We start from the raw sequence: 23,659 nt of genomic DNA, 5'->3' as shown, positions 1-23,659 counted from the left end.
GTTGCCCCGGGCGAATCCCGGGGCGGAGCTCCAGAACGCCTGGACGTGCGCTTGCGCCCGTGGTTGAGCATGGGCTGGCGGCGGGTCCGGGTCTGTAGGGTGGCTCTGCAGGCAGCGGGGCATGGTTGGTTGGGTTGAGCCGCGTGGGCCTGGGGCGCGGAGCTGGAAGGGGTGGCCGTGAGCGGAGGCTGCGGGCTCCATTTGGTTGACTGGAGAGTCGGCAGGAGGCAGGTAAGTCGGCAGGCCTTTGTCCTCAGTCCTGTCCCTTTTTCTAGGGTCGGGCCCTGTCCTGGGGCCTTGTCGTGTAGCCGGCTCCCTGCTGTCTCCTAGCGGGGCCCTGTCTGTCCGCGCTCTCCTCTAGCCAGGCAGAGTGCACCTTCCGGGCAGCCGTCACCCGTGAAGCTGGAAGAAAGCCAGCTAACCCATCTCGCCCATTTCACAGATTTGCAGACTCAGATCCAGAGATAGGATATGAATTGTCCAGTGTCTCAAAGATAGTGTAAGGTAGAGCCTAAACCGGAACCCACGTTTTTTGACTCCCAGTCCCATCATACTTTGACCATGCCACCCTCACCGAGAAATAAACCTTTTCCCTGTTTTTATAGCTGCAGCTTCCGATCTCAGTGGTCCTCTCAAGAGTCCGATCCCATCCTTAACTTTTTCTCTTCCCAACATGTTAGTCCGGAAGGGAAGTCTGAACGTGAATAAAATGCTGCTGGTAGTGATGATTGACACCTGCTGCTGGAAATTGCAGACATCCTGAGAGCAACATCTTTGTCGGGATGAGGTTTACCAAGACTTTCATCACAGTTTCCTCTGCCTTCTGGCAGCTTTGAAAGCCATCTCTCCCAGTGTCCGCTCCCATCCCCAAATCCAGTTTCCCCTTGGGAAGCAGATGGTGATTTCGAGCCTTGGGAAGCGGAGAGTGCCATGGCCTGCAATCCCCTCTAATCGGGTGGCAGATGTCATTATGGTCTGCGGCTACTACTACCGTGGGCTCAGTGTTCAGGGCTTGTGCTTGGGGTGATGGTGTTGTGCTTTGCTCTGTTTCCTCCCTTGTTCACTCTGACCCCCCTCCTCAGTGCTCCTCCCCCACAATTGTTTGAGTTCTGCTTTACTTCAGTTTCCTGAGATGAATGTGTGCTCAGTTGTGGCCCCCTGGACTATATATCTCTTCCCTGGCCTCCCCATGGCCCCCAAAGCCCACTAGCTAAAGTGAGTGGAGACGCAGCTTTAGACTTTGTTCACTCTTGCTCTCCATATCTACAAGCTTTCTGTTTACATGTTTGGGTTGATTTCTGGCTGAAATTGTTTCCTAAAATGCCTTCTAGCACTTAAGGGCTATGATTCTAACAACGAGAAATGATAGCAGCGGAAAATTATTTAGTGTTGTCCATTGTTGGACAGATAGACATCTGACTAGCCTCTCCACCGCTGCATCTCAGGTCATTTATTTAACAAGTATTTATTGAGCACGTCCATGAGTCAGGTCTTGTGCTAAGAACTTTATGAACATTAGCATTTACTCATCCTTATTGCATGGGAACACAAGAAAATTGAGTTCAGGCAGGATCCAGTGATTGGCTCAAGTCACAGAACCACTCACGGGCAGAATTGAACCTTGAGTAGTCAAATTATGGGGCAGATGAAAGTTGGCAAGTCTAGTCTTTGAAGCAGGCATTTCCTGTAGAGCTCGGGAATTCTGGAGATGGTTGAGAACAATCCAAAGAGTGGAAACCTGAAAAAGGAAGTTTGTTTGTAGACAGGAGAGGTGGCATATTATCATGTTAATAAAGATGAGAAATGCAATGCATCTTAGTTGCCAGCTATTGCTATTGTATTTTAGGAAACAGGCAGTTCTCCATTAGCCATAGGAAGGGAATAAACAGTGGTATGGACATCTGAGCCACTTGCATTTGTTGTGGGGTAAAGAGTTTTGTCCCACTCTTGCATTTGATTGTGGTGCCTATCTGTGCTATTTTGAAAATTGATGCTTGAAGACAAATCATGTTTCCAAACAATGGGAGTCCAATTCAAAGGAGGTAGGAAGTTTGAGCTTTGCCTTTTTCTCTCTTCTACACTCTTAATTCTCTAGCTCGTAGGAGGTGATACGGGAATGGCCACTTTATCCTGGTGCAGAGAGTAGGCCTCTACTGAATTGTCTTTCTTCTCTTTCCCTGCTGGCATTGTCTGCTACATTTCTTTTTCCCTTAGGTCAATATAGGGTTGTGGAAGGAGGTAATTAAGAGTTTTCATTGAAAGGCTTTTTATGTTGGTGAGCCAGGATGCAAGGAGAGTACCTTGCTCTAGTTACTGAACAGAAGCCATCCCTGCAGTGGAGCAGCCTCCTCCAGTTTCTGCTGGGTCTTGAGCTGACTGTTAAATAAGTCAGTGGAGTTGCTGAGGACAAAGTAGCTCTAGGAGGAAATCAGATAATTTCTTTTCTGCAAGGGACTTTAATTTGCGGAGTTGATGAGACTATCATCGAAGGAATCTGTGTCTTCTGTTCTGGGCATTGCCTGGGCGCTGACCTTCCGTGGCTGTTGGATGAGGCAGAAACCACACAGAGGAGATGGAGGCCCTTGCACAGGAGCCATGCAAAGGGCCAAGAGCTGGGGAAGCTGGTTGGGAAGCTTGGGGCCAAGGGCAGCAGCTGCCGAGAAGGCTCAGCGGAGAGGTCAGGCCTTGTTGTCGTCCTGAGCCACCAGCATGGAGGCTCCCCTCCCACTGCCATGCCTTCCTGCCTGTGGTGGTATTCTCCTCTGAATACCCGAGGCTGTCTTGGCTGCTGTACCCTGGGGGTGGCGCTGGGACTGGAATTGAAGACAAAGCATCTTATGTCATGGAAGGGTAGCTGAGCTGTCCTGACCAGAGGCAGGGACTCTCCTGCTACCAGGTTGGCCTGTAACATCAGCCCAGAGGGAGTAGGAAGGATGAGTATCTTTTGTCAGGACTCAGCAACCAAATAGTTCTTGGGGACTGGAAACCCTGGGCAGCGGAGACTGGGTGCAGGCTCCACATGCTAGCATTGACGCCACCACTGGTTGTTCCTTGAAGGTAGGTCAATGGTCAGGGCAGACAAAGACTTGGGGAACCCTCTGCCAGTGGCCATGCTCACAGACACACAGTGGGCAGCTTTCTGCATGTTGGCTGTGCTCCGCCCAGTGACCTGTCTACAGACAATTCCAAAGACCCGGCTTTGTCTTGGAGCCGCCTATCTCCCCTTCACCCCTTTACTGTGGCCTTTTGCTCTCGGTGTGCATCATCTTGGATTTGCTGTGTAACCACATGGTGCAATGTGGTTTCTGCCGGATTAGGCCCTCCAGCCCTACCCCCTGTAGTCTGGTTGGGACATGGCACTGCACATTCCGTAGAGAAGGGAAGTGACTTTCTTACTGCCCACAGCTGGTAACTGGCCCAGCTGGGCCTCAGTCTTAGGTCTTTGCTTCTAAACTGGTGCTCAGGGCCTCCCCACTGGTGGGCTAAGGAGGGAGGCTGGTCCCTCACAATGGTGTGCTCTCCTAGGAGCCATGCAGGGCCAGCGGAGCCTGCTGCTGGGCCCTGCCCGCCTCTGTCTGCGCCTGCTTCTGCTCCTGGGCTCCAGGCGCCGCTGCCCCCCTCTGCTCCGGGGCCTGGTACAGCGCTGGCGCTATGGCAAGGTCTGCCTGCGCTCTCTGCTCTACAACTCCTTCGGGGGCAGTGACACCGCTGTCGATGCTGCCTTTGAGCCCATCTACTGGCTGGTGGACAACGTGATCCGCTGGTGTGGGGTGGTGAGTGATGCCCAGGGAGCAGGAAGAGGGATGTTTTGGGGTAGCAGAGGGACATGTGTTGGATGCACCAACGCCAGCCCCTACCCTGGGGATATTCCTGAGTTATTCTGGGTGTCGACAAGCTCTCTCACTGCATCTACCTGACCTCACTGGTGTTGGCAGGTGTTCGTGGTGCTGGTAATTGTGCTGACCAGCTCCATTGTGGCCATCGCCTACCTGTGTGTCCTACCCCTCATCCTCCGAACCTACTCAGTGCCACGACTCTGCTGGCATTTCTTCTATAGTCACTGGAATCTGATCCTCATCGTCTTCCATTACTACCAGGCCATCACCACTCCACCTGGATATCCACCCCAGGTGGGTCTCCACAGGGGGTCAGGGAGGCAGAGGGCTGCTGGCCATGGGCGCCTGTCCCAGGAGTGGGGAGAGTGCGTGCCTTGCATCTTTGCAGGTATGAAAAAGGTGCTGCCATGTTGTCATGATGCTTTTCTCTCTTCGCACAGGGCAGGAATGATATCGCAACAGTCTCCATCTGTAAGAAGTGCATCTACCCCAAGCCAGCCCGAACACACCACTGCAGCGTCTGCAATAGGTGGGTCCTGGCTTTGCTTTCTGTGAGCCCTAGCTCTGGCCCTTTGGCTGTAGCCCTAGGGAAAAACCGAGACCTGGGGTTTGAGAAGATGTTTATGAAGCACTCAGCATGTGCCAAACAATGTGCCCTCTCTGTCATGACCCCTGGCCCTCAGGATGGTCCTGTGAGTTAGGCATCATCAACTCTTGTAGAAACCGAGGTTCCGAGAGATGAGTTGCCCTGATACTCTCACGTAGAATCAGGTAGCCAGTGTAGCAGCGTTTGAAGCAAGGCCTGGCTGTCTTCAAAGTCTGTGCCCTTTCCACCTCAGCAGGATGTCGGTCCTTGTAGAAAAGGATTGGCACTGACATCTCAAGAACCTTGGCCACCGTAACAGAGCCTGTGTCCCTCCCTCACAGGTGTGTGCTGAAGATGGATCACCACTGTCGTATCCTTTTATTATCTCTTCCGCCTGAGGCCGCCTCTTTAGCTTCAGAGCACTGCACAGGGCTAAGGGCCACAGACTTGAGGCTTCTAGCATCACCCTGCGGAGAACATTGGGCTCATGAGAAGTTAGTGGAAGAGGAGTTGTGGCAGCTGACCATCTCTTGGGGGAAGCAGGAAGCTTACAGGTGCTCTGGGACAGAACTCCTTGGAGCAAGTCATCTATTCCCACAGCCCTTTCTTTTGTAGACTGTCATGCCGGCACCTATTGGATGGAAAGAGATGTTTGGGCTTCAGTCGTCGTCCACTGGGTATCCAGATAGAAGCATTGATTCCCTTCTGCTGCCCCGTACAGATGTCTGGTTAACCCCAGCTAGGTTGACATATTGGCAAATTCATTTTAGTGAATGGTTTCAATTTTCATGATTTCCTGGTGGGATTGTGAGGGCTCTGAAAAGCTTTAACACTTTCACCCCAACCTCTGGCAAGTCCCATATGTATTTTCCTGCCTTTGGAAAATAGTTCTTGGTGACTGGAAACCCTGGGCTTGGATGATGTCATCATGAAACAAGGATGAACCAGAGAGGCCTGGACACACACTGAAGTTGTTTGATCTTGTCCTTAATCTTTCACGCAACAGCCTGGCTAAACAACTGTGTGGGCCACTATAACCATCGGTACTTCTTCTCTTTCTGCTTTTTCATGACTCTGGGCTGTGTCTACTGCAGTTATGGAAGTTGGGACCTTTTCCGGGAGGCTTATGCTGCCATTGAGGTGAGCCCATAGTTAGGAGCAGGGCTGCTACGTAGCGAGCACTTTGGGGTGTGGAATCTGTCCCTTAAGGAGTGGGGCTGGTAGCACCTCCATGCTAGAGACCTGAGAGTATAACCAGCACTGTTTTCCATCCCCTTAGAAAATGAAACAGCTCGACAAGAACAAACTACAGGCGGTTGCCAACCAGGTGGGCGGTCCCCACCCCACTGCCTTTTGCTGCTCAGGCCAAGGGGCATAGAGTTGCTGAGGCAACCAGGGCCCACCTGGTGGAGCTGTAGAGACTGGTTGAGGGGCCGCTGGAGACTGGATCAGGGGTGTTCTGGGAGGCTGTCTGCCATGCAGACTAAGTGGCCTGGAAGTCCCTCGTATGTGACAGTTTTTGGCTCTCTATCCCATTATCACCTTTTTTGGGCTGAGCAAGGACTCTGCCTTGGTGATGGCCTGAGCAGCAAGGAGTCTGTGTCGGTCTGTGTACTGGGGCTCCAGGGGACAGAGATCAGGCTGGGCCAGTCTGATCATCCTTCGCTCCTGGTCTGTCTGCATCCGCATCTGGGTCGTCCCTTCTCCCAGGCTTTTTGGGACTCCTTATGCTGAGCAGATCTTGGGCTGATTGTACTTCTGCTGACCCTTCAGTCCTTAGTGTAGCTCAGTTCTCCCTGCTGCAGTCATTCCATTCTGGGTGTGGGTCTGGTCTCTTCTCTTGGCGATTGCAGCCACAGGGGAAGGAGGTCTAGCCGGGAAGTGGAGTGGCTTCCCCTGGATCCCCATTTGTGTTGTCAGATCTGAAGGCCCAGGGTCGGCTCCTTCTGTGCTTTGCCATCCTGTCCAGACCCACTTTGCCCAGTGTTTGTCCACATGATGCTGCTGGGCTTGGTCCACCCATCTGGCTGCTACCCTGACTCCTCTGTGGCTTAACCCATTATTTTTTCATCCTGGGCTTGGATCACTTCCCTGCCTGAAGGTGCGGGGGGCTCTGGTGGAGACTAGCACAGCAAATAAGCCAGACTTTGCTGTTTTCTTTTTCTAGACTTATCACCAGACCCCACCACCCACCTTCTCCTTCCGAGAAAGAATGACTCACAAGAGTCTTGTCTACCTCTGGTTCCTGTGCAGGTATCTAACTCGCTTCTTTTTGGCAGCTTAATGGAGGGGCAGCTTCAGAAAAACCTTTTTAGGTGCCCACAGGGACCCATTCCTGTGTGAACTGCTGCTCTTAGTCTAATAAAGGTTAGAAAAGTCAGCATTTAATTTTCTCTAGCATTTTGGTGCAGGGAATAAGGATACTGGCATTGAGTGTTTGTTATATGCCAAGGTAAGTTAAACGCCTACCTAATCAGTAAGTGACTACATTTTATAGATAAGGAAAACTGAAAATTAGCGGGGTGATTTGTTCCACAATACACAGCTAGGAATGAATGTAGAGCTGGAGCCTGAATTTTGTGCCATCCCATTCCAACCCCTGGTGCTTTTACTACTCTCCCCAGGCTCTCAAGCATGGCTATTTTAAGAAATACACAACATTTTTTATTAGTAATACAGACTTATTCCCCCCCCTCCTTTCCACATAATTTATTCTTTGCCCATGTTGAAGCATTTTCATTGATGCTTTTTATAGATGTAGTGAAGAAAAAGTTTATCTGGGGTGCGTAGGCTGGGAAAGAGGTCCCTATCCAATCATTATTGCTCAGCTTAATTTCAGACATAGCCGTTAACCCTCTCTAAGCTACTAACCAATCTTTGCTTCTTTTCTTAGTTCTGTGGCACTTGCCCTGGGTGCCCTAACTGTATGGCATGCTGTTCTCATCAGTCGAGGTGAGACTAGTATTGAAAGGCACATCAACAAGAAGGAGAAACGTCGGCTGCAGGCAAAGGGCAGAGTGAGTAGGGCTGAGGGCTGGGGGAGGATGCTGAACCTGCCATCCTATAAATAGGCCCTGGTTAGGGCCAACTATGGCAGGCATCCTGAAAGGCCAGAACTTGCCTAGCTGAGCTTAGGCTTGGCCAGCTTAGGGTTGAAAATTAGAAGGGGATTAAATAAAGGGGTTTGTAGAAACTTACATTTTTCTTGGTCCTAGATTTTTAGGAATCATTATAACTACGGCTGCTTGAACAACTGGAAGTTATTCCTGGGTGTGGACACAGGAAGGTAAAGTAGACCAGTGCTGTCCAATAGGAATCTGTGATGAGAAAGATGTTCTGTACCTATCAGTGATGGTGAACCTTTTGAGCTCGGCGTGTCAGCATTTTGAAAAACCCTAACTTAACTCTGGTGCCGTGTCACATATAGAAATTTTTTGATATTTGCAACCATAGTAAAACAAAGATTTATATTTTTGATATTTATTTTATATATTTAAATGCCATTTAACAAAGAAAAATCAACCAAAAAAATGAGTTCGCGTGTCACCTCTGACACGCGTGTCATAGGTTCGCCATCACTGACCTATGCTAAGACATTAGCCACATGTGGCTACTGAAATCTTGCCGGGTGGCTAATGCACCGATGAATTTTTTTATTTAAGTTTTATTTTCACTAATTTAAAAAGGCACATGTGTGCCCTGGATGGGTAGCTCAGTTGGTTAGAATGGGATCCCAATACCCCAAGGTTACAGGTTCAATCCTCAGTCAGCACATACAAGAATCAACCAATGAAGTGTAAGTAAGTAAAACAACAAACTGATACGTTCTTTTTCTCTCTCTAAAATAAAAATAAATTAGAAAACAATAACAAAACACATGTGGCTAGTGGCCACAATATTGGAAGTACGGATCTAGATTCTAGTAGAGATCATTGCTTATTTGCGCCAACAGAGTTTAAGGCCAACACTGGTTTAAGTAGCAGATGAAGCTTGCAGATTACACAGTATCCCAAGAAAGCTCTTTTCAAGAAGGGACTTCTAGGTAGGGAAGGTGGCCACCAATCACCTTTCATTTGTATGGCAGTGTCTGGAGTTCAAGCCAATACTTTCTGGAATTAAAATAATCCATTTGTGACAGAGGTTGTCCTAAGACAATAAATGAAGCTAGCTCCTTCCACCCAAGACATGGAGAATCATTTTCCAAATTGCAGCGATGAGGCAGTAATAAGGTGACCACAAGTACCTGCCTGCCCCCTTTCCCCAACCCCATTACATCCCTGGCTGTTACTGACGTTCAGCTCAAAACCTCTAAAGGCCTTCAAGGCACCAGAGGACACAGTTATTGGACAAAATTAGGGCTTTTGTTCGTGATTAAAGCCAAGGTAGCTTCAGGATACATACAAGGTAGCTTAATGTATCCTTACTGAGGAAAGAGGATCAGGAAGCCCAAAAACTCTTGGAACTCAGAGACATTCTTTTCTCTTGCAGGCACTGGCTTACTCGGGTGCTGTTACCTTCCAGTCACCTGCCCCACGGGAATGGAATAATCTGGGATCCCCCTCCTTGGGTGACTGCTCAGTCAGCCTCTGTGATGGCAGTGTGAGCTGGATTCTGTCAGCCACAATTTGAACATCACCCTGCTTCCTGCACTGTCTTGAGGGCCTCCAAGGGTAGCTTTTTGGAACTCTTGAGCAACAAGAGCCAGTGGACCTGCCTTAGGGTACCATGCACAGACAACCCAAGGACCTGACTCCTGGCCACTGCAGAAGCACGGCACGATGTGGACAAGTCCTAGGACTGATGTTCCTTTCCTCAGGCAAACAGAAGTTCCAGCTGTGGACTGGAGATTAGGCAGCTAGCAACCTTGCCGGGTGCTGACCCCAACCTCCAGGTTATAGCACTGGAGTTGGCCACCACCACTTCCACTTGCTGTCTGAGAAAATGCCTGAATGGTCATGCTGAGATCCTGGCTTCTCAACAGGGCAAAGATACCAGGCCTACTGCTGAGGTCACTGCCACTTCTCACATGCTAAAGGGAGCAAAAATAAAGGTATTTGATTTTTAAAGATCTGTAGCTTCTCACTCTTTGCTACTTTAGGGCAGGGAAGGGGGAAGTCAGGGTCAAGGCTTAGTGAGTAGTGTTCTGGTCATGCCACCTCTGCCCCATTTGGAGGCACTGGATGCCCTGAAGAATTCTTGGCTAATCTCTTTCATTACTGTTCTTTTCGCTTATACAGTGACACTGCTGATTATGTGCTACTGAGGCATAAGTGGAGGTCAGGGGGCGGGGAGAGAATATCTGACAGTCCCATTATAAAAAGAAATCTTTATTCTTCAGCACATATCCACACATGCACCATCCCTGGTCCTCAGGGCCACACTCATCTATCTGCATTCACTCCTCAGCAGCGTATCTTTTTCTGACATACAAATATGGAAGAGTCTTTAAGATCTTTCTTCAAACACAAGTAGTCGCACACTCAGTTACTCCACAATCCATTAGGAACCAGGACTGTTTCTTGTACAGCCGTGCAGCAGAGGCCCAGCATTTATGCTGTATCTGTAGGAAAGGCAATCAGAGGCCAATGGTCTCTCTGCCTTGGCAAGATGGCTCAATAGTTCGTAATTCCACGTTAGATTGTCAGAACAGTCTAGGCCAGGACTCAGGGCTCAGCTGCCAGGGCTTCCCAACAGAAACCTGTGGCAGAAAGAATGTTGGCAGCATTCGTGGTGAGGCTCATTTCAATCCCATCTCTCCCCACGACCTAGGAACTCACCATTCTCCCCTGGCTGACACTGCTTCCTTGCGCACCAGTCTCTTCTTGTCATCCAGAGGTTTGGCTAAGGCCCGGATCACCTGTGGTTTGTATGGCAGCAGCTGCGGAATAAGAGTTAATCTCAGCCTGTTTAGCCAAGGCAACCGAAAGAGCTGCTTCTCTGACCCTACAACTACTCTTGAGTCTTATTCTTTTTTTTTCTTTAGAACTATGTTGTTTATTAATAGTCACTACGTAAAAGCATAAAAGCATCATCAGAATATCATGGGAATTTAATGCTGGTTAATTTCTTCTTTTTTTAAAAAATTGTTTAAAGTATTATATATGTGTCCATTTTCCCCAATTGACCCCCTGCCCCCCACCCTGCCATTCCTGTCCCCCAGGACAAGCCCCTACCACCCCAGTGTCCGTGTCCATTGGTTATGCTCATATGCATGCATACAAGTCCTTTGGTTGATCTCTTACCACTCCCCCCCCCCCCCCCCGCCTTCTCTCTGAGATTGGACAGTCTGTTCAGTGTTTTCTTTGTCTCTGGATCTGTTTTTGTTCATCAGTTTATGTTGTTCATTATATCCCACATATGAGTGAGATCATGTGATATTTATGTTCCTCTGACTGGCTTATTTCGCTTAGCATAATGCTCTACAGGTCCATCCATGCTGTTACAAATGGTAAAAGTTCCTTCTTTTTTATAGCAGCGCAGTATTCCATTGTCTAGATGTACCACTGTTTTTTAATCTACTCATCTGCTGATGGGCATGTAGGCTGTTTCCAAATCTTAGCTATGGTGAATTGTGCTGCTATGAACATAGGGGTGCATTATGTCCTTTCTGATTGGTGTTTCTGGTTTCTTGGGATATATTCCCAGAAGTGGGATCACTGGGTCGAATGGGAGTTCCATTTTTAAATTGAGTCCTATTCTTTAGTGATTCCAGAGGATGCTAGGTGACAGGATGACCATTCTGTGGTATGGTATTCAGACAAATCCTTGCCTATCTGTACCCTGCAGTTCATCACATAGCAGGGTGGCCAGTCATGCTTGACTAAGGCAAAAAGGTACTTCTCTGGCTCTTAGAATTTTCCAGGCCAGAGAGGGACACCTGAGGTACTCACCACAGGGGTGGGCAGGCGAGTGAGTGCGTGCATACACTGCAGTGCAGCAATCCGGACAGCCTGGAACACAACCATAGGGAGGTGAGAGGAGACCCAAGAAGGACAGCTGCAGATGCCAGAGGTGCTGGGGCTCAACGTACCATGGAAGGGCTGGAGCTGAGGTTCAGGAACTTGGTAACGAGGGTGTCAACATGAAGACTCATGACTTGGGGTGCTTCTAGTAGAAGAGGCTGAAGGCAGCTGAGGGTGGAGAGCTGTACCACACAGTCGGGGCAGGACAGGGCCTCCAGCAGCAAGGAAAGCAGCTAAGAGGCCACAGGAAAGGTGGGGATGACCACAGACGTGGGGATGAGCCTGCTTCTCCTCCCCTCCCTTCTCTAGCTCAGCTGGGGGACAATGGCTTGGTCCCTTGCTTAGAGGCTCTGGACTGCATGGCTTACCGTGGGCAGCTCTGGCAAGAGCACAGGCTTAGGCAGCCGGTTAAGTACATGAGACAGACCTTTCAGGTAATTTGGCTTCACATCTGTAAAAAAAAGAGAAGCTTAGGGGAGAAACTGGGCTCAGACATACAGCTTGAGAATTCAACTCCAATCTGATGAAGCTATGTATTAGCCTACATAGATGCTTAAAAAAAAAAAAAAAAAAAGCCCCGCAAGCTCAGAATAAGCAAGATCTATCCACCAATGGAAAAGAATGGGGTAAGAATCTGGAAGGTTAGCCCTTTAAGTACAGACCACACTGAAGAAGCACTGAGGTCCTAAATTATCTTACAGAATGCGGCCTGAGCCAAGGAGAGGCTTATACATTTTGGGCCTTCCTTTTAGACTCTCCTTACCTTGGGGAGCAGCATGGAAGCCCTGGACCAAAGCAGGCACATTATCTGTGAAGAAGCGCTGGCGGAACATGATCCGCACATCAGCATGGCCAGCACGAGTCAGTACATCAGTGCAGTCAGACATGAGCAGAGAGAAGCCATCAGCTGCTTTTGGGCCTAGTTCTGCATCACTCAGGAGGCCCATGAGCTGGAAGAAAAGAGAGCCTTTGAGGTACATTGGGAGAAGACTCCTAAATACCCAGGAGGAGGATGACAGTCATTTCTGGGAGGAACAGGATCAACAGAAGTTCTGTTTAGGTCCTACATTCCCTTGTCTCCAGACTGGACTTACCCGATCAGTAAGGCAGGAACCGAGAGGATGATATCTGAGCACTAGGGCCTTTGTGACCTGTAATCAGAGAAAAGAATGGTCAGGGCATGACATAAGCACTAGAACCCTGAGAAGCATGCTATGCTTCCAGGTCAAATGGAGAAATTTTTTTAACCAGACATCATAATTGTGTGTTTAATGAGAATCCATTCCGACTCCTTACCCAAAGAAGCAGTGTGAAGGCCTGACTGCGATGGGCCCCAGAACCCAGCCCAGCCTCCACTTTGTCCACAGCCAGCTGTAGGAATTCATCCAGCTGTTGCCCTAAAAAGGAGAGAGGAAATGATGCAAAGGCTACATATTTTTCCTTTAACAATGAAGGATGTAAATCATTTCAGTGCAGAGCTCCCTGAGAAGCCACGAGAAGAGAACACTATCACTCAGCTCTGGAACCAGCACGAGAGCCTGCTATCCCTAAAGCGCAGGGCTGCTGGTACTGGAAAAGAGTTGTCTGCTTCCAATAAAGAAGGATCCCTGACAGCTCCCTGTAGGGAGCAGGATGACAGATTAGACACAGCACTCTGCTTGTACCCCCTCATCTCTGTCCTGTAATGCTTTGTCCAAATGCTCTCAACGTGTCCCAAGGACTGTCCCCTGGGAACCCCTATTATATGTACTATTAGCAGGCTCCTTTTTAAAGAAGAATGAGGACTGAACTTCAAGATCCCATCAGGATGGCTTCCGTACCTGCAGGGTGCTTGTTGAGGAGTCCTGCAAAGCACTTGGCAGCGGCAGTGGAGGAGAAGGGGCAACCCTGGCAGCAGCTCAGCTCTAAAAGCTCCCGCATGAGTTGGTTTAGCTGAGGGATTTCCACCTGCAGAAAACCTGGTCATGTAATGGACCCAGAGAACACTTTGAACTCACAGAGATAACCAGTGAAAGTGGCAGCAGGGCCAGGATGGACAACAACTGCATTTCTCAGTGGGGAAGTAGACCAGCTTAGTCTGCGACGAAGTTCAGCCCAGCAGTCACTTGGGATCCACCTCTCCTGTCAGGGTTAAACTAGGGTAACTCCCCAAATGTGTTTACTTACATTTCGAGGCAGGGAGCAGACAAAGGCCATAAGCAGTGCAACCAGCCTCCTCTGTCCCGAGGAGCCATCCTATAAAGGAAGAAGAGCGTTATCAAGCCTGTCATACCAGCCATAGGCTTATCTGTTCCAACAGCCATCCCAGATTAGCCCTAGAAATTTCAAGGACAGAAATCTCAGGATTCTACCCCATCTGATCCACCAGACCCTCACCTGGAATGGCTGGAATCTGCAAGGGAAGCTGTTTTCAGGCAGAAAGGAGATGTTGCCATCCAAGAAGAGGGGCACAATGCAGGCGACACTCTGGGCAGCTAAGCTAGGGGTAGAGCACTAGGTATCACCAAGGAGCTAGGGTTGTATAGTAGCCCTGGGGTTCCCATTAGAGTCACCGAGTCAATGGGTCTGAGCATGATCATTCACATATTCAACAATTATTAATTCAGCACATATATGCCAGGAACCGTTCCCATTCTAGGCCCTGGTGATAGAGCAGCAAGCCAGACAGATCTAATCCATGTTCTGAACCTCACAATCTAGTGAGAGAACGCAACGTATATTTTAAAAATGCTCCACAGGATTCTTATGCACATCTGCAGCTAAGAACCATCAGTCCGTGGTTCACCTGCTCCCATGGTCCATGGTGCTAAAAGCCCCTTCCTTACTTTGCCAGCAAAACTTACAAGACAAACGGCTGCCTCCACATTTGATACTGGGTAAAAGGACAGCTCAGAAGGCAGCTACCTGCTGCTGCTCCCCAAGATTGCTATCCTTTTCCCGGGGATCAAGCCACATCCATGATTATACTCACTCAGGGCTTAAGTGGGTGGTGGCAGTGCCAATGACAGACACCATGGCGGCCAACACTTCATCCTCCAACAGCACTTTTCTCATAATTGAGTGCTCCTTCTCTGTAAAATCAAAACAACAACACATACGCAAAACAACGCACACACAAACACAGGGCCATGACTATGGTTTATTTCATTTTATTTGTTAAAATATATTTTTATTGATTTCAGAGAGAGAGGGAGCGGGAGAGAGAAACAGAACCATCAATGATGAGAGAGTCATTGAGCAGCTGCCTCCTGCATGCCCTACACTGGGGATCAAGCCCACAACCTGGCGTGTGCCCTGACAGGGAATCAAATAGTGACCTCCTGGTTCATAGGTCCAAGCTCAACCACTGAGCCACGCCGGCCGGGTGCCATGACTGTGGTTTAGATAATTAGGTCCCGTCATGATGACAGGCTGGACTCCAGTCACAGCAGCAGTGGTTTCTAACCGGCTCTGTCGTAGTGCTGTAGACCAGAGAGCCAGCAAGCACCAGAGCAGGAGTAGTCTAATGTGGGTACAGAAGCTCTTGAGAACTTTGTACACAGTCCTTAGACTGGGCAACAATGGAACATAAGGCCTGCTAATATGAACATTCTTAATATCAGAAATAGTTATGTTAACCTTTTCAATAACTTAAAAGATAACATGGGTTTATCTTTATGGGTTTTCATTGTCATAGCAGCAACCATATATCAGAGCCCTTGACTGGAATCAAACCCGGGAATGTTTGGTCTGCAGGCCAAGGCTCTATCGACTAAGCTAAAAAAGCTAGGGCTAGATATTTCTCTTTATCTCCCCCTAATAAGTGAGGAAACAGAGGCTTAGGAAGGCTAAATATCTTCACCTAAGTTAGTGGTAGAGTTGAAGCTGAAACCCAACCAGGTTTACGTAACTCCAGAGCGGAATTCTAACTAAACTAATTACATAGCAATTAAACAGGTGAAAGGTGTGCATCCTTTTTTTTTTTTTTTTAAAATATATTTTATTGATTTTTTACAGAGTGGAAGGGAGAGGGATAGAGAGTTGGAAACATCGATGAGAGAGAAACACCGATCAGCTGCCTCCTGCACACTCCCCACTGGGGATGTGCCCGCAACCAAGGTACATGCCCTTGACCATAATCGAACCTAGGACCCTTGAGTCCGCAGGCTGATGCTCTATCCGCTGAGCCAAACCGGTTAGGGCGGGTGTGCATCCTTTTGAGCCTTGCCAACATGAATGGATTTTAGTTCTTGCCATTGGCTAGGTTAGCACCCTTTGCTTGAAGCTAAATTGTAAAATGAGCCTCTGCTGGTATAAAATGCAGTACCAGCAAAAACCCGAGGGTGGCAGTGCTGTTCACTAGTGGAAGGCGGAGGTCTAGAGGAGAGGTAGGAGGTGAGGTGGAGAAAGTTACCTGGCATGGAAGCCTGCACAGCCAAGGCAAGCAGGCAAGGTATAGCTGTCTGATGGAAATACCAGCAGCTTTCGGGGTCCAGCTGGCATTTTTCTGCCACCCGCTGGAGGCTCTGACAGACAGCAATCACTTCACTCGGTTCTGCAGCCAAATTCCCTGTGTGGGGAGAAAGGATTCTCTGTAAGGTTTCCCTAAAAGCACTTCTAGGTATTTCAGATAGAGCAGATGGAAAGAACAACCGAAGGTGAGTGACCAAGAGTGTCTTATTAAAGAGCCGAGTCATTTTATTCTTTTGGATGTTCTTTTTCCTCTATTCAGATTTCAGAGCTGAGACCTGCCAGGCTCTGCAGCAAAAGCATTCACACACTTTTTCTCAAAAAAAAAAAAAAATACATATTTTTTTAATCATCCTAGAACAGCCGTGGGCAAACTACGGCCCACGGGCCGGCCCGTTTGAAATGAATAAAACTAAAAAAAAAAAAAGACCGTACCCTTTTATGTAATGATGTTTACTTTGAATTTATATTAGTTCACACAAACACTCCATCCATGCTTTTGTTCCGGCCCTCCGGTCCAGTTTAAGAACCCATTGTGGCCCTCGAGTCAAAAAGTTTGCCCACCCCTGTAGAAGGATCATTTCCCCCATTTTATAGAGAAGGATGTGGCAGCTCAATGAAACTCCCAGTGGTTTTTCCAGGGTCATAGTAAGTGCAAAGTCAGGAATCTAACCCAGGCCACACTCTGAGTCATGTTTTTTCTACTGTGTAGCGGATCATCCACTGTTGACTGGATCTACCACAAGGGCTGGGCAGTGCAAAGTAGGGAGCTTAGGAATTAGTGAGGACCCATGGTGATCATGTATAGGTTTGTAGTACCAATTGCCACTGTTATTAGTGCCTAGAGTACTCTCAAACTAAAGAGTGTGTACTAATCACCCAGAGATCCTGTTAAAATGCAGATATTGGTCCTGGCCAGTGTGGCTCAGTTAGTTGGAGGGTCATCCCATGCACTGAAGGGTCATGGGTTCGATTACTGGTCATGTCGTATACCTGGGTTGCAGGTTTGATCCCTGGTCAGGACGTGTGCAGGCAGTAACCAATTGATGTTTCCCTCTCTCTAAAAAAATCAGTAAGATATATCCTTGGATGAGGATTAAAAAAAAACAAAAACATTCAGATCAGTGGGGCCTGAGATTCTGCACATCTAACAAGCTCCCAGGTGATGGCCATGCTGCTGTAGCATGGCCTTAGAGTGGTACTTTTCATTACTGGCTCCAAATTAAAATCACTTGGGCACTCCTTTGTTGTTAATCCTCACCCAAGCATATTTTCCCATTGATTTTTAGAGAGAGTGGACGAGAGGGGGGAAAGACAGAGAGAGAGGAAAATTGATATGAGACACATCAATTGGCTGCCTCCCGCACGTGCCCTGACCAGGGCCAGAGATGGAGCCTGCAACTGAGGAACGTGCCCTTGGCCAGGATCAAACCCGCGACCCTTTGGTCCAAGGGCTGAAGCTCTATCCACTGAGCATCTTAATAATTACTGGTGCCCAAGTCCCATCCTTCCTCAGATTGGTTTAGTTGGATTGAATGAGGCCTAGGCATCAACATTTTATTTTAAAAGTTCCCATCCACTGCCTTGGAGGCATCAACTTCAAACCCGACTATAGCTCCCCATTCAACCCGGCTCCTTAAAGGTCATTCCTGGTACTTACCTTTGTTCATCTGGCAGAGATGCTGCAGCAGCAGAGGCAGGGTCTCCTTGACAATGCTGGGATGTGTTGATACAGCTGACAAGGCTTGCAGACAGCGCAGATGCCGGGAGCGTTTGGTGGACCCATCCTCTCTAGCCAAATCCGACTCCCCTGAAAGCAACCCAGGAGACAAGGTTTCCCTGTGTGATGGCAAGCATGAAGGCCCTCAAGCCTCCCTGGGAAGGGGTGGGCCACGGACGCTCAGGGACACATACCCATGCACAGCTCCTCAGCAAGCTTGGGCACTAGGTGGCTGCTGAAGGCCACAGGGTAAAGAGTGGCCAGGGCGCCTGATGCTTCCAGTGCTGCCATCCTGCTGGGGACACGGGGCAGATGTGCATTAGTTGAGACTTGGTCCACCATTCTCTTGCCTAGACATGCCATTAGGCAGATTCAGGAGTATAGTCTCCCTAAGGCCACCTTACTGAAGAGCAAGACTCAAGTACCTAGCTGAACAGGGCTTTTTTTTTGTTAATCCTCATTTTATATATTTTCCATTGATTTTTTTTTTTTTTTTTTTAAGAGAGAGTGGAAGAGAGGTGGGCAGGGGGTGGAGGGGTGGGGGGGAGAAACATCAATGTGAGAGAGACACATTGACTGGTTGCCTCCTGAAGGCACCCCGACTAGGCTGGGGATTGAACCTGCAAACCAGGTACGTGCCCTTGACTAGGAATCAAACCCATGACCCTTCAGTGTGCAGGCTGATGTTCCAACCACTGAGCAACACTGGCCAGGGCTGGATAGGGTTTCTTAATGCCCAAGAAAAGAGAACAGTTTCATATTTCCAACCACTAGGAAGCCAGAGCTACGCACAAGGCCCACCTCCCCTAGGCAGGAAGCAGAGCCCTGGAACAGCTTGCTCTATCTTGTTCTTTAGATTCTCACCAACTCTGGGCATCCTCTTCCAGGAAGCTCAGTCTATACAGGTGGCCCACGGCCAGCTCCAAGTCCCCAGGAGACAGGAGATCTGTTAGAAGGGAACAGGAACTGCATCCTTCTTCCCCTGCAGCCACCACAGCCCTTCCGAAGTCCCATTAGAAATCTCAAGTCAACCAGGGCTGCAGTGAGAACTCGGGAATTAAGACTTCTTTTCACTCAAGACAGAAAATCCCAAGAAAGGGACCAATACCCCATCTTTTCTTTCTCTTAAGTGTACCTGGCTGGGCACCCAAGACAGTGAGAGTACGGATGCCAACAAGCTGAAGTTGGGTGTTGGGGTCAGTCAGGGCTGTGAATACCAGTGAGCATAGCTGGTCCTTGAAGACACTCAGAGGCCTTTCACCTAGGGAGAGATAGTCCAGGTTAGAGGGAAGCCCTGACTCAGCAGTGACACAAAGACTATTGGGGGCAGATTTAAAGCGCTTAATCCACTGAGTGTCCAGGAAGTACACTGGGGAAAAATAAACAGGTCCCACCCATTCAGTGGTTTGTTTTTATGCTACAATCTCAGAATGACAGGACCACTGTTCTAGACTCCTTATCCATGGCACTCTGCCTACTCTGGACGGTGATCTCACCCTTGTCTTCAGAGCTCCATTTCTGTTGCAGCTTCAAGAAACCCAGGATCATTTCAAGGATTGTCCGCCGTTGGTTGCTCTGTAATGTTTTAAGGGATATTAGAGCCAAAGAACATAGGGTGGGGCAAAAGTTTACAGTTATATTTGGAACAGTTTATTCTTATATTCTTATTTATTATTGTATCACTTTCCATAGGAATAACTGTAAAAGATTTCAGTCCTACTACTTTGGAAGTGGGGTGAGTTATTCTTTTATGTAAGTGTAAGGAAAAGAGTAAACAAGGGAACCAGCAGTAGCTAATCAAAGCAAAACCCCAAATCTGCTATCTGGGCCTAAGTTCAATGCTGAGCTCTCTGTGAGAAAAGGCTCCTAGCAAGGGGTCCCATCATTTCCTGAAAAGACAGCGCTCCCTTACCTGACTGTGCTTGTGGAATTGTTCCAGCAGCAAAGGCAGTACATTACTGGTGATGTGGTGACAGGCCCGGGCAGATGCACCTGCAGCCGCCTGCAACAGCTTGGCACTAGGCCACACCAGTTTCATGTCGGGTTCACACAGATGGTGCCTGCAGTCTGGAGAGGCAGCGCATCACATACCCGGGAGTAGGCTGAACGTGGCCTGCTTGCCCCGCAGTACATCCAAGTTGGAGACTGAGGCAAGGGACAGTTTGCTAGCAGTTACCATTGAAGTTAAAAATAAATTCAAAGTAGGGTCCAGCCACCCCCGCCCCCAATCACTGAACATGGTGGGCTACGTATGAAAGGTCATTGGCCCTTAAGGAATTGCTCTCTGTTGCGCTCACTCCCCTTTCTGGCTTCCATGGCTCTGTTACCCTGTAGAATGTTGCTAAGGAAGAAGTCAAGGAGGTCCTCAGCATCAGCCCTTAGCACAGAGCGAGACAAACACGCAGTCAGGGAGTGGAGGGCTGCTAGGCCCTCGGCCTCCACCCGCTCACTTGCCGTCTGGAACACCTGTCAGGGAGGGATCCCATGGCTACTGAGGTGAGCCTGCACCAAGTGCGACCCCCACCCACCTTCTGCCTATTTCCTTGGGGGTTGGGGTTAAGAACCTTTAGGGCATAGCAATGGAAATTATTCCCTTAAATGAGTTTCTTCTTAACTGGTGTATTCTCACCAAGTCCTTAGCACCACAGGGATTCACACACATACATTTTGAGAGAGAGAATGTCAACTGTGAGCCACCACTGGGATGCCTTATCTTAGGTCTCTCCCTTTCTCCCTCTATTCTGCATGGTGACACAGGCACATGACTATGCCCCATTGCTTGCTTGTTGAATAACCAGGCACAGCAACAGATGGAAAAACACAGGGTGAATTATTTCCTCTGATGCTTGACAACTGGGAGTTAACAGTAGTGAGTTTATCTAAGTAACACTCACCTCTCTGCGGATAGAAGCCCAAAGGCTGGGGAGGAAGTCCTTCAGTTCTTTCTGTCCGTACACAGCACAGCAAGCATTCTGCCAAGAAAGTGCAGGTATTGGCTAACCAACACTACCTATCTCAGACTTCCTAAGATAGGCAGATACCTCAGCACAATGGCATCTGAAGGAGCCTGGCTCTCAGAGGATTTTATTATTATTATTATTATTTTTAAAATATATTTTTATTGATTTTAGAGAGGACAGGAGAGGGAAGGAGAGATAGAAATATCAATAATGATAGCGAATCATTGATCCGCTCCCTCCTGCACACCCCCTACTGGGGATTGAGCCTGCAACACAGGCATGTGCCCTTGATTAGAATCGAACCCGGGACCCTTCAGTCTGTGGGCTGACGCTCTATCCACTAAGCAAAACCAGCTAGGGTTCAGCTGGATTTTATAATACTAATACCCAGAGCAAGAAAAATAGGTGCTCACCCTCACTGATGAAAAATGAGCATCAAGAGGGAGCCCTGTTCAGCCTTTCCTTGGTGGCCACTCAGTTACTACAGGACAAGACAATACACAGCTGGGGCCTTCAGGTCAACATGTAGGCCCAGATCCTGGTAATCCCTCTTTTGAGGCCCACTGAACTATTCCCTGGCTCTCCAATAATCTATGATCCGTTAGCACCTCTAATTTGTCTAAAGCAGTGGTTCTCAACCTTCCTAATGCCGCGACCCTTTAATACAGTTCCTCATGTTGTGGTGACCCCCAACCATAAAATTATTTTCGTTGCTACTTCATAACTGTAATGTTGCTACTGTTATGAATCGTAATGTAAATATCTGATATGCAGGATGTATTTAGGCAACCCCTGTGAAAGGGTCGTTCAACCCCCAAAGGAGTTGCAACCCACAGGTTGAGAACCGCTGGTCTAAAGGCAGCTGGACCCTAGAAGAAAAATCACTCACCAGAGTCTGCAGAGAATCCAGCTTGGCACTCAGAATCTCAGAATCCACCTTTTCAATCAGCAGAGGGAGCAGGAACTGTGGGAGAGACACAGGAAGAACTGAAGTCTGAGATAGGTAGTATTGCAGCCTCACCAAAGCCAACCATGTCCCCAGGGCAAGTGCTACACCCAAGAGCTCTTCTTATGACTTTAAGCTAACCTTCCTGCCAAGATGAGGCCAGACCCCCAGTTGCCTGAAAAATGGTTGACAAATCTGTAGGACCTTAAAAGATAGCACTAGATAGGGATTGGATTACTATTTTAAAGAAGAGATGGTAAAGTTTTCAACACTGAAGGTCTGAAACACTTCCCACACAAGACTGAGGACACTTGCAGGATGTCATACCTTAGAATGTATACTGGATCCTCCTTTTCCCCCATGCTTTTACAGTTCTTTCCTCAGAGCCTTCTGTGGGCTGAGGCTACATACCCTACTGTGGGCAGACCTACCTCAGCGAATCGTGGTGTGGAAGCCAGCACAGCTCGGAGACTCAGGATGAGATCGTCTCTCTGGATACCATGAGGATCGTTAGGTGGCTGGAAAAGGGAGAACGGCCATGTGTTTGTATAACTCTTTGAACACAGGCTTGAAACTGACAACCCAAAGAACGGAGTGGGATATTTACAGCCAATCTATATGATACAAGGCTCCAGCAGGAAGACATGCTCACTCTTCTTTTTTTTTTTTTAAATATATTTTATTGATTTTTTACAGAGAGGAAGGGAGAGGGATAGAGAGTCAGAAACGTCGATGAGAAAGAAACATTGATCAGCTGCCTCCTGCACACCTCCTACAGGGGATGTGCCTGCAACCAAGGTACATGCCCTTGACCGGAATCGAACCTGGGACCCTTGAGTCTGCAGGCCGACGCTCTATCCACTGAGCCAAACCGGTTAGGGCAAGACATGCTCACTCTTACCTGTTCCTTGGGAATTTTCGTCTTTAGGGAATTTATTTCCTATCTGAACACATGGTTTCTATCTGATCTGTCATCTCATCATTCAAAGATAAGCATCATTAACTCTCCGGTGCATTTCTTTCTTCTCTCTCTATATATTATGACTGTGTTAGTAGACACTCTTTCCCTTTAAAATATGTACTTTTAAATCCCCCTTTGATGGATGTTTCTTTCCTTTATTTTTTTACCCTTTTCAAAAAGGTGTAATTCTGGCAATACAAAAATCACTGATGTTTTCTGCATCAAGACAACAGACTAAAAACATACACCAGCTCTAGCCAGTTTGGCTCAGTGTCGGCCTGCAGACTGAAGGGTCCCAGGTTCGATTCTGGTCAAGGGCACGTACCTCAGTTGCAGGCTCCTCCCCAGCCAGGGCCCTGGTCAGGGCTTGTGCAAGAGGCAACAAATTGATGTGTATCTCTCACATCGATATTTCTGTCTTCCACTCTCTCTAAAAATCAATGGAAAAATATCCTCGGATGAGGATTAAAGAAAGAAAAGAAAACTTGCACCAGATTTTCTTTTCTCTCTTTAGAAACCCCATGAAAAATACAGTTAAAAGGATTTTCTTTTGTTTTTAAAGATATCAAGTTAAAGGTTGAAGAGAACAGGATAAGAGATATTAGCAACAAAGTTGTAGAAGCTGAAAAGCAGATGGGTAAGAAGAAAATGACTCAGTAGAGCCCCCAAAAACCAGAATCCTCAGTAGGTTTGGGGAAAGCTGAATAACTACCCATATACAGTCCTTGGAAAGCTTAGAAACTGGCAGTAACAAGTACCTCTGGAATTTCAGAATTCTCTCATAAAATAACAAAACAACAAAAAAGAAAATATGAAAGAAAAGGTAAGAGATTCAATAGTCTCACAAAAGATTAATAGGAATTCCAAAAAGAAGAAATAGAGAAAGCAGACAGGAAGAAATGCAAGAAAATTTACTAGGACTAAAGTACACGAATTTCTAGACTGACAAGACCTACCAAGTACCCAATACAGTACATGAAAACAGACCCATAGGAAGGTACATCATTGTGAAATTTCAATATTTAGGGGGCAAAATCAAACTTAAAATTAGGGAGAGAAGTAATTATAAAGGTTTATGAATCAGAAGGAACTTAGACTTCTCCAAGGAACTGAATACTATAGGTAAATGCAGAAATGCCTTCAAAATCTTGGGGGAAAAGAATTTCCATTCTTGAATTTTATATCCATACTATCAACAAGTGGGAGGAAAGTATGAAGACATTTTAGATTTACAAAATC

General features: G+C 47.8%; 2 protein-coding genes across 17 annotated transcripts in view; one reads left to right on the top strand and one right to left on the bottom strand.

Moving 5' to 3' along the window:
* Positions 1-52: 52 nt before the first annotated feature.
* Positions 53-10,470, top strand: ZDHHC16 (zinc finger DHHC-type palmitoyltransferase 16). Of its 7 annotated transcripts, XM_036336443.1 has the most exons (13): positions 53-231; positions 681-787; positions 3,526-3,773; positions 3,936-4,130; positions 4,277-4,365; positions 4,764-4,976; positions 5,517-5,562; positions 5,702-5,749; positions 6,590-6,675; positions 7,316-7,439; positions 7,638-7,708; positions 8,911-9,472; positions 10,192-10,470. In XM_036336443.1, exons 3-12 carry the CDS (start codon positions 3,531-3,533, stop codon positions 9,023-9,025), a joined length of 1,230 nt encoding a protein of 409 aa, XP_036192336.1. In that variant the 5' UTR covers positions 53-231; positions 681-787; positions 3,526-3,530; the 3' UTR covers positions 9,026-9,472; positions 10,192-10,470. The 7 variants fall into 7 exon arrangements, with proteins under 7 accessions (XP_036192336.1, XP_036192335.1, XP_036192337.1 ...); XM_036336442.1 differs by lacking the exon at positions 681-787 and having other exon boundaries at positions 54-231; XM_036336445.1 differs by lacking the exon at positions 681-787 and having other exon boundaries at positions 57-231; positions 4,764-4,792; positions 5,429-5,562.
* MMS19 (MMS19 homolog, cytosolic iron-sulfur assembly component) overlaps positions 9,729-23,659 on the bottom strand; it is a 27,368-nt gene continuing 13,437 nt past the window's right edge. For 4 of the 10 annotated variants that reach the window (XM_036336432.1, XM_036336434.1, XM_036336438.1 and 1 more), the window contains 23 exons: positions 21,891-21,977; positions 21,403-21,477; positions 20,448-20,525; positions 19,881-20,019; positions 19,466-19,620; positions 19,050-19,128; positions 18,689-18,814; positions 18,418-18,499; positions 17,748-17,848; positions 17,494-17,643; positions 15,778-15,933; positions 14,356-14,455; positions 13,761-13,863; positions 13,551-13,619; positions 13,205-13,331; positions 12,681-12,781; positions 12,479-12,535; positions 12,148-12,334; positions 11,753-11,835; positions 11,453-11,617; positions 11,313-11,372; positions 10,200-10,300; positions 9,729-10,120 (listed from right to left, as the gene is read on the bottom strand). In XM_036336432.1, the coding sequence (XP_036192325.1) occupies positions 10,093-10,120; positions 10,200-10,300; positions 11,313-11,372; positions 11,453-11,617; positions 11,753-11,835; positions 12,148-12,334; positions 12,479-12,535; positions 12,681-12,781; positions 13,205-13,331; positions 13,551-13,619; positions 13,761-13,863; positions 14,356-14,455; positions 15,778-15,933; positions 17,494-17,643; positions 17,748-17,848; positions 18,418-18,499; positions 18,689-18,814; positions 19,050-19,128; positions 19,466-19,620; positions 19,881-20,019; positions 20,448-20,525; positions 21,403-21,477; positions 21,891-21,977 (2,409 nt within the window). In that variant the 3' untranslated portion in view covers positions 9,729-10,092. Of the gene's footprint in view, positions 10,121-10,199; positions 10,301-11,312; positions 11,373-11,452; positions 11,618-11,752; positions 11,836-12,147; positions 12,335-12,478; positions 12,536-12,680; positions 12,782-13,204; positions 13,332-13,550; positions 13,620-13,760; positions 13,864-14,355; positions 14,456-15,777; positions 15,934-17,493; positions 17,644-17,747; positions 17,849-18,417; positions 18,500-18,688; positions 18,815-19,049; positions 19,129-19,465; positions 19,699-19,880; positions 20,020-20,447; positions 20,526-21,402; positions 21,478-21,890; positions 21,978-23,659 lie in introns of those variants that run through there. The other 6 variants (XM_036336433.1, XM_036336435.1, XM_036336436.1 and 3 more) reach the window with 4 other exon arrangements.

Source organism: Myotis myotis, unplaced genomic scaffold (genome assembly GCF_014108235.1).
Source record: "Myotis myotis isolate mMyoMyo1 unplaced genomic scaffold, mMyoMyo1.p scaffold_m19_p_15, whole genome shotgun sequence".
NCBI lineage: Eukaryota > Metazoa > Chordata > Mammalia > Chiroptera > Vespertilionidae > Myotis > Myotis myotis.
Note: the sequence above shows the minus strand (reverse complement) of the source record. Positions and strands in the feature narration are given on the sequence as shown.

What these genes read in the sequence shown, in the direction of transcription:
- ZDHHC16 (XM_036336443.1), top strand. Translation starts at nt 3,531, where the DNA reads ATGCAGGGCCAGCGGAGCCTGCTGCTGGGCCCTGCCCGCCTCTGTCTG. An exon ending in TGATCCGCTGGTGTGGGGTG is followed by an intron (nt 3,774 to 3,935) that starts GTGAGTGATGCC and finishes TGGTGTTGGCAG; the next exon opens with GTGTTCGTGGTGCTGGTAAT. An exon ending in AGGCTTATGCTGCCATTGAG is followed by an intron (nt 5,563 to 5,701) that starts GTGAGCCCATAG and finishes CCATCCCCTTAG; the next exon opens with AAAATGAAACAGCTCGACAA.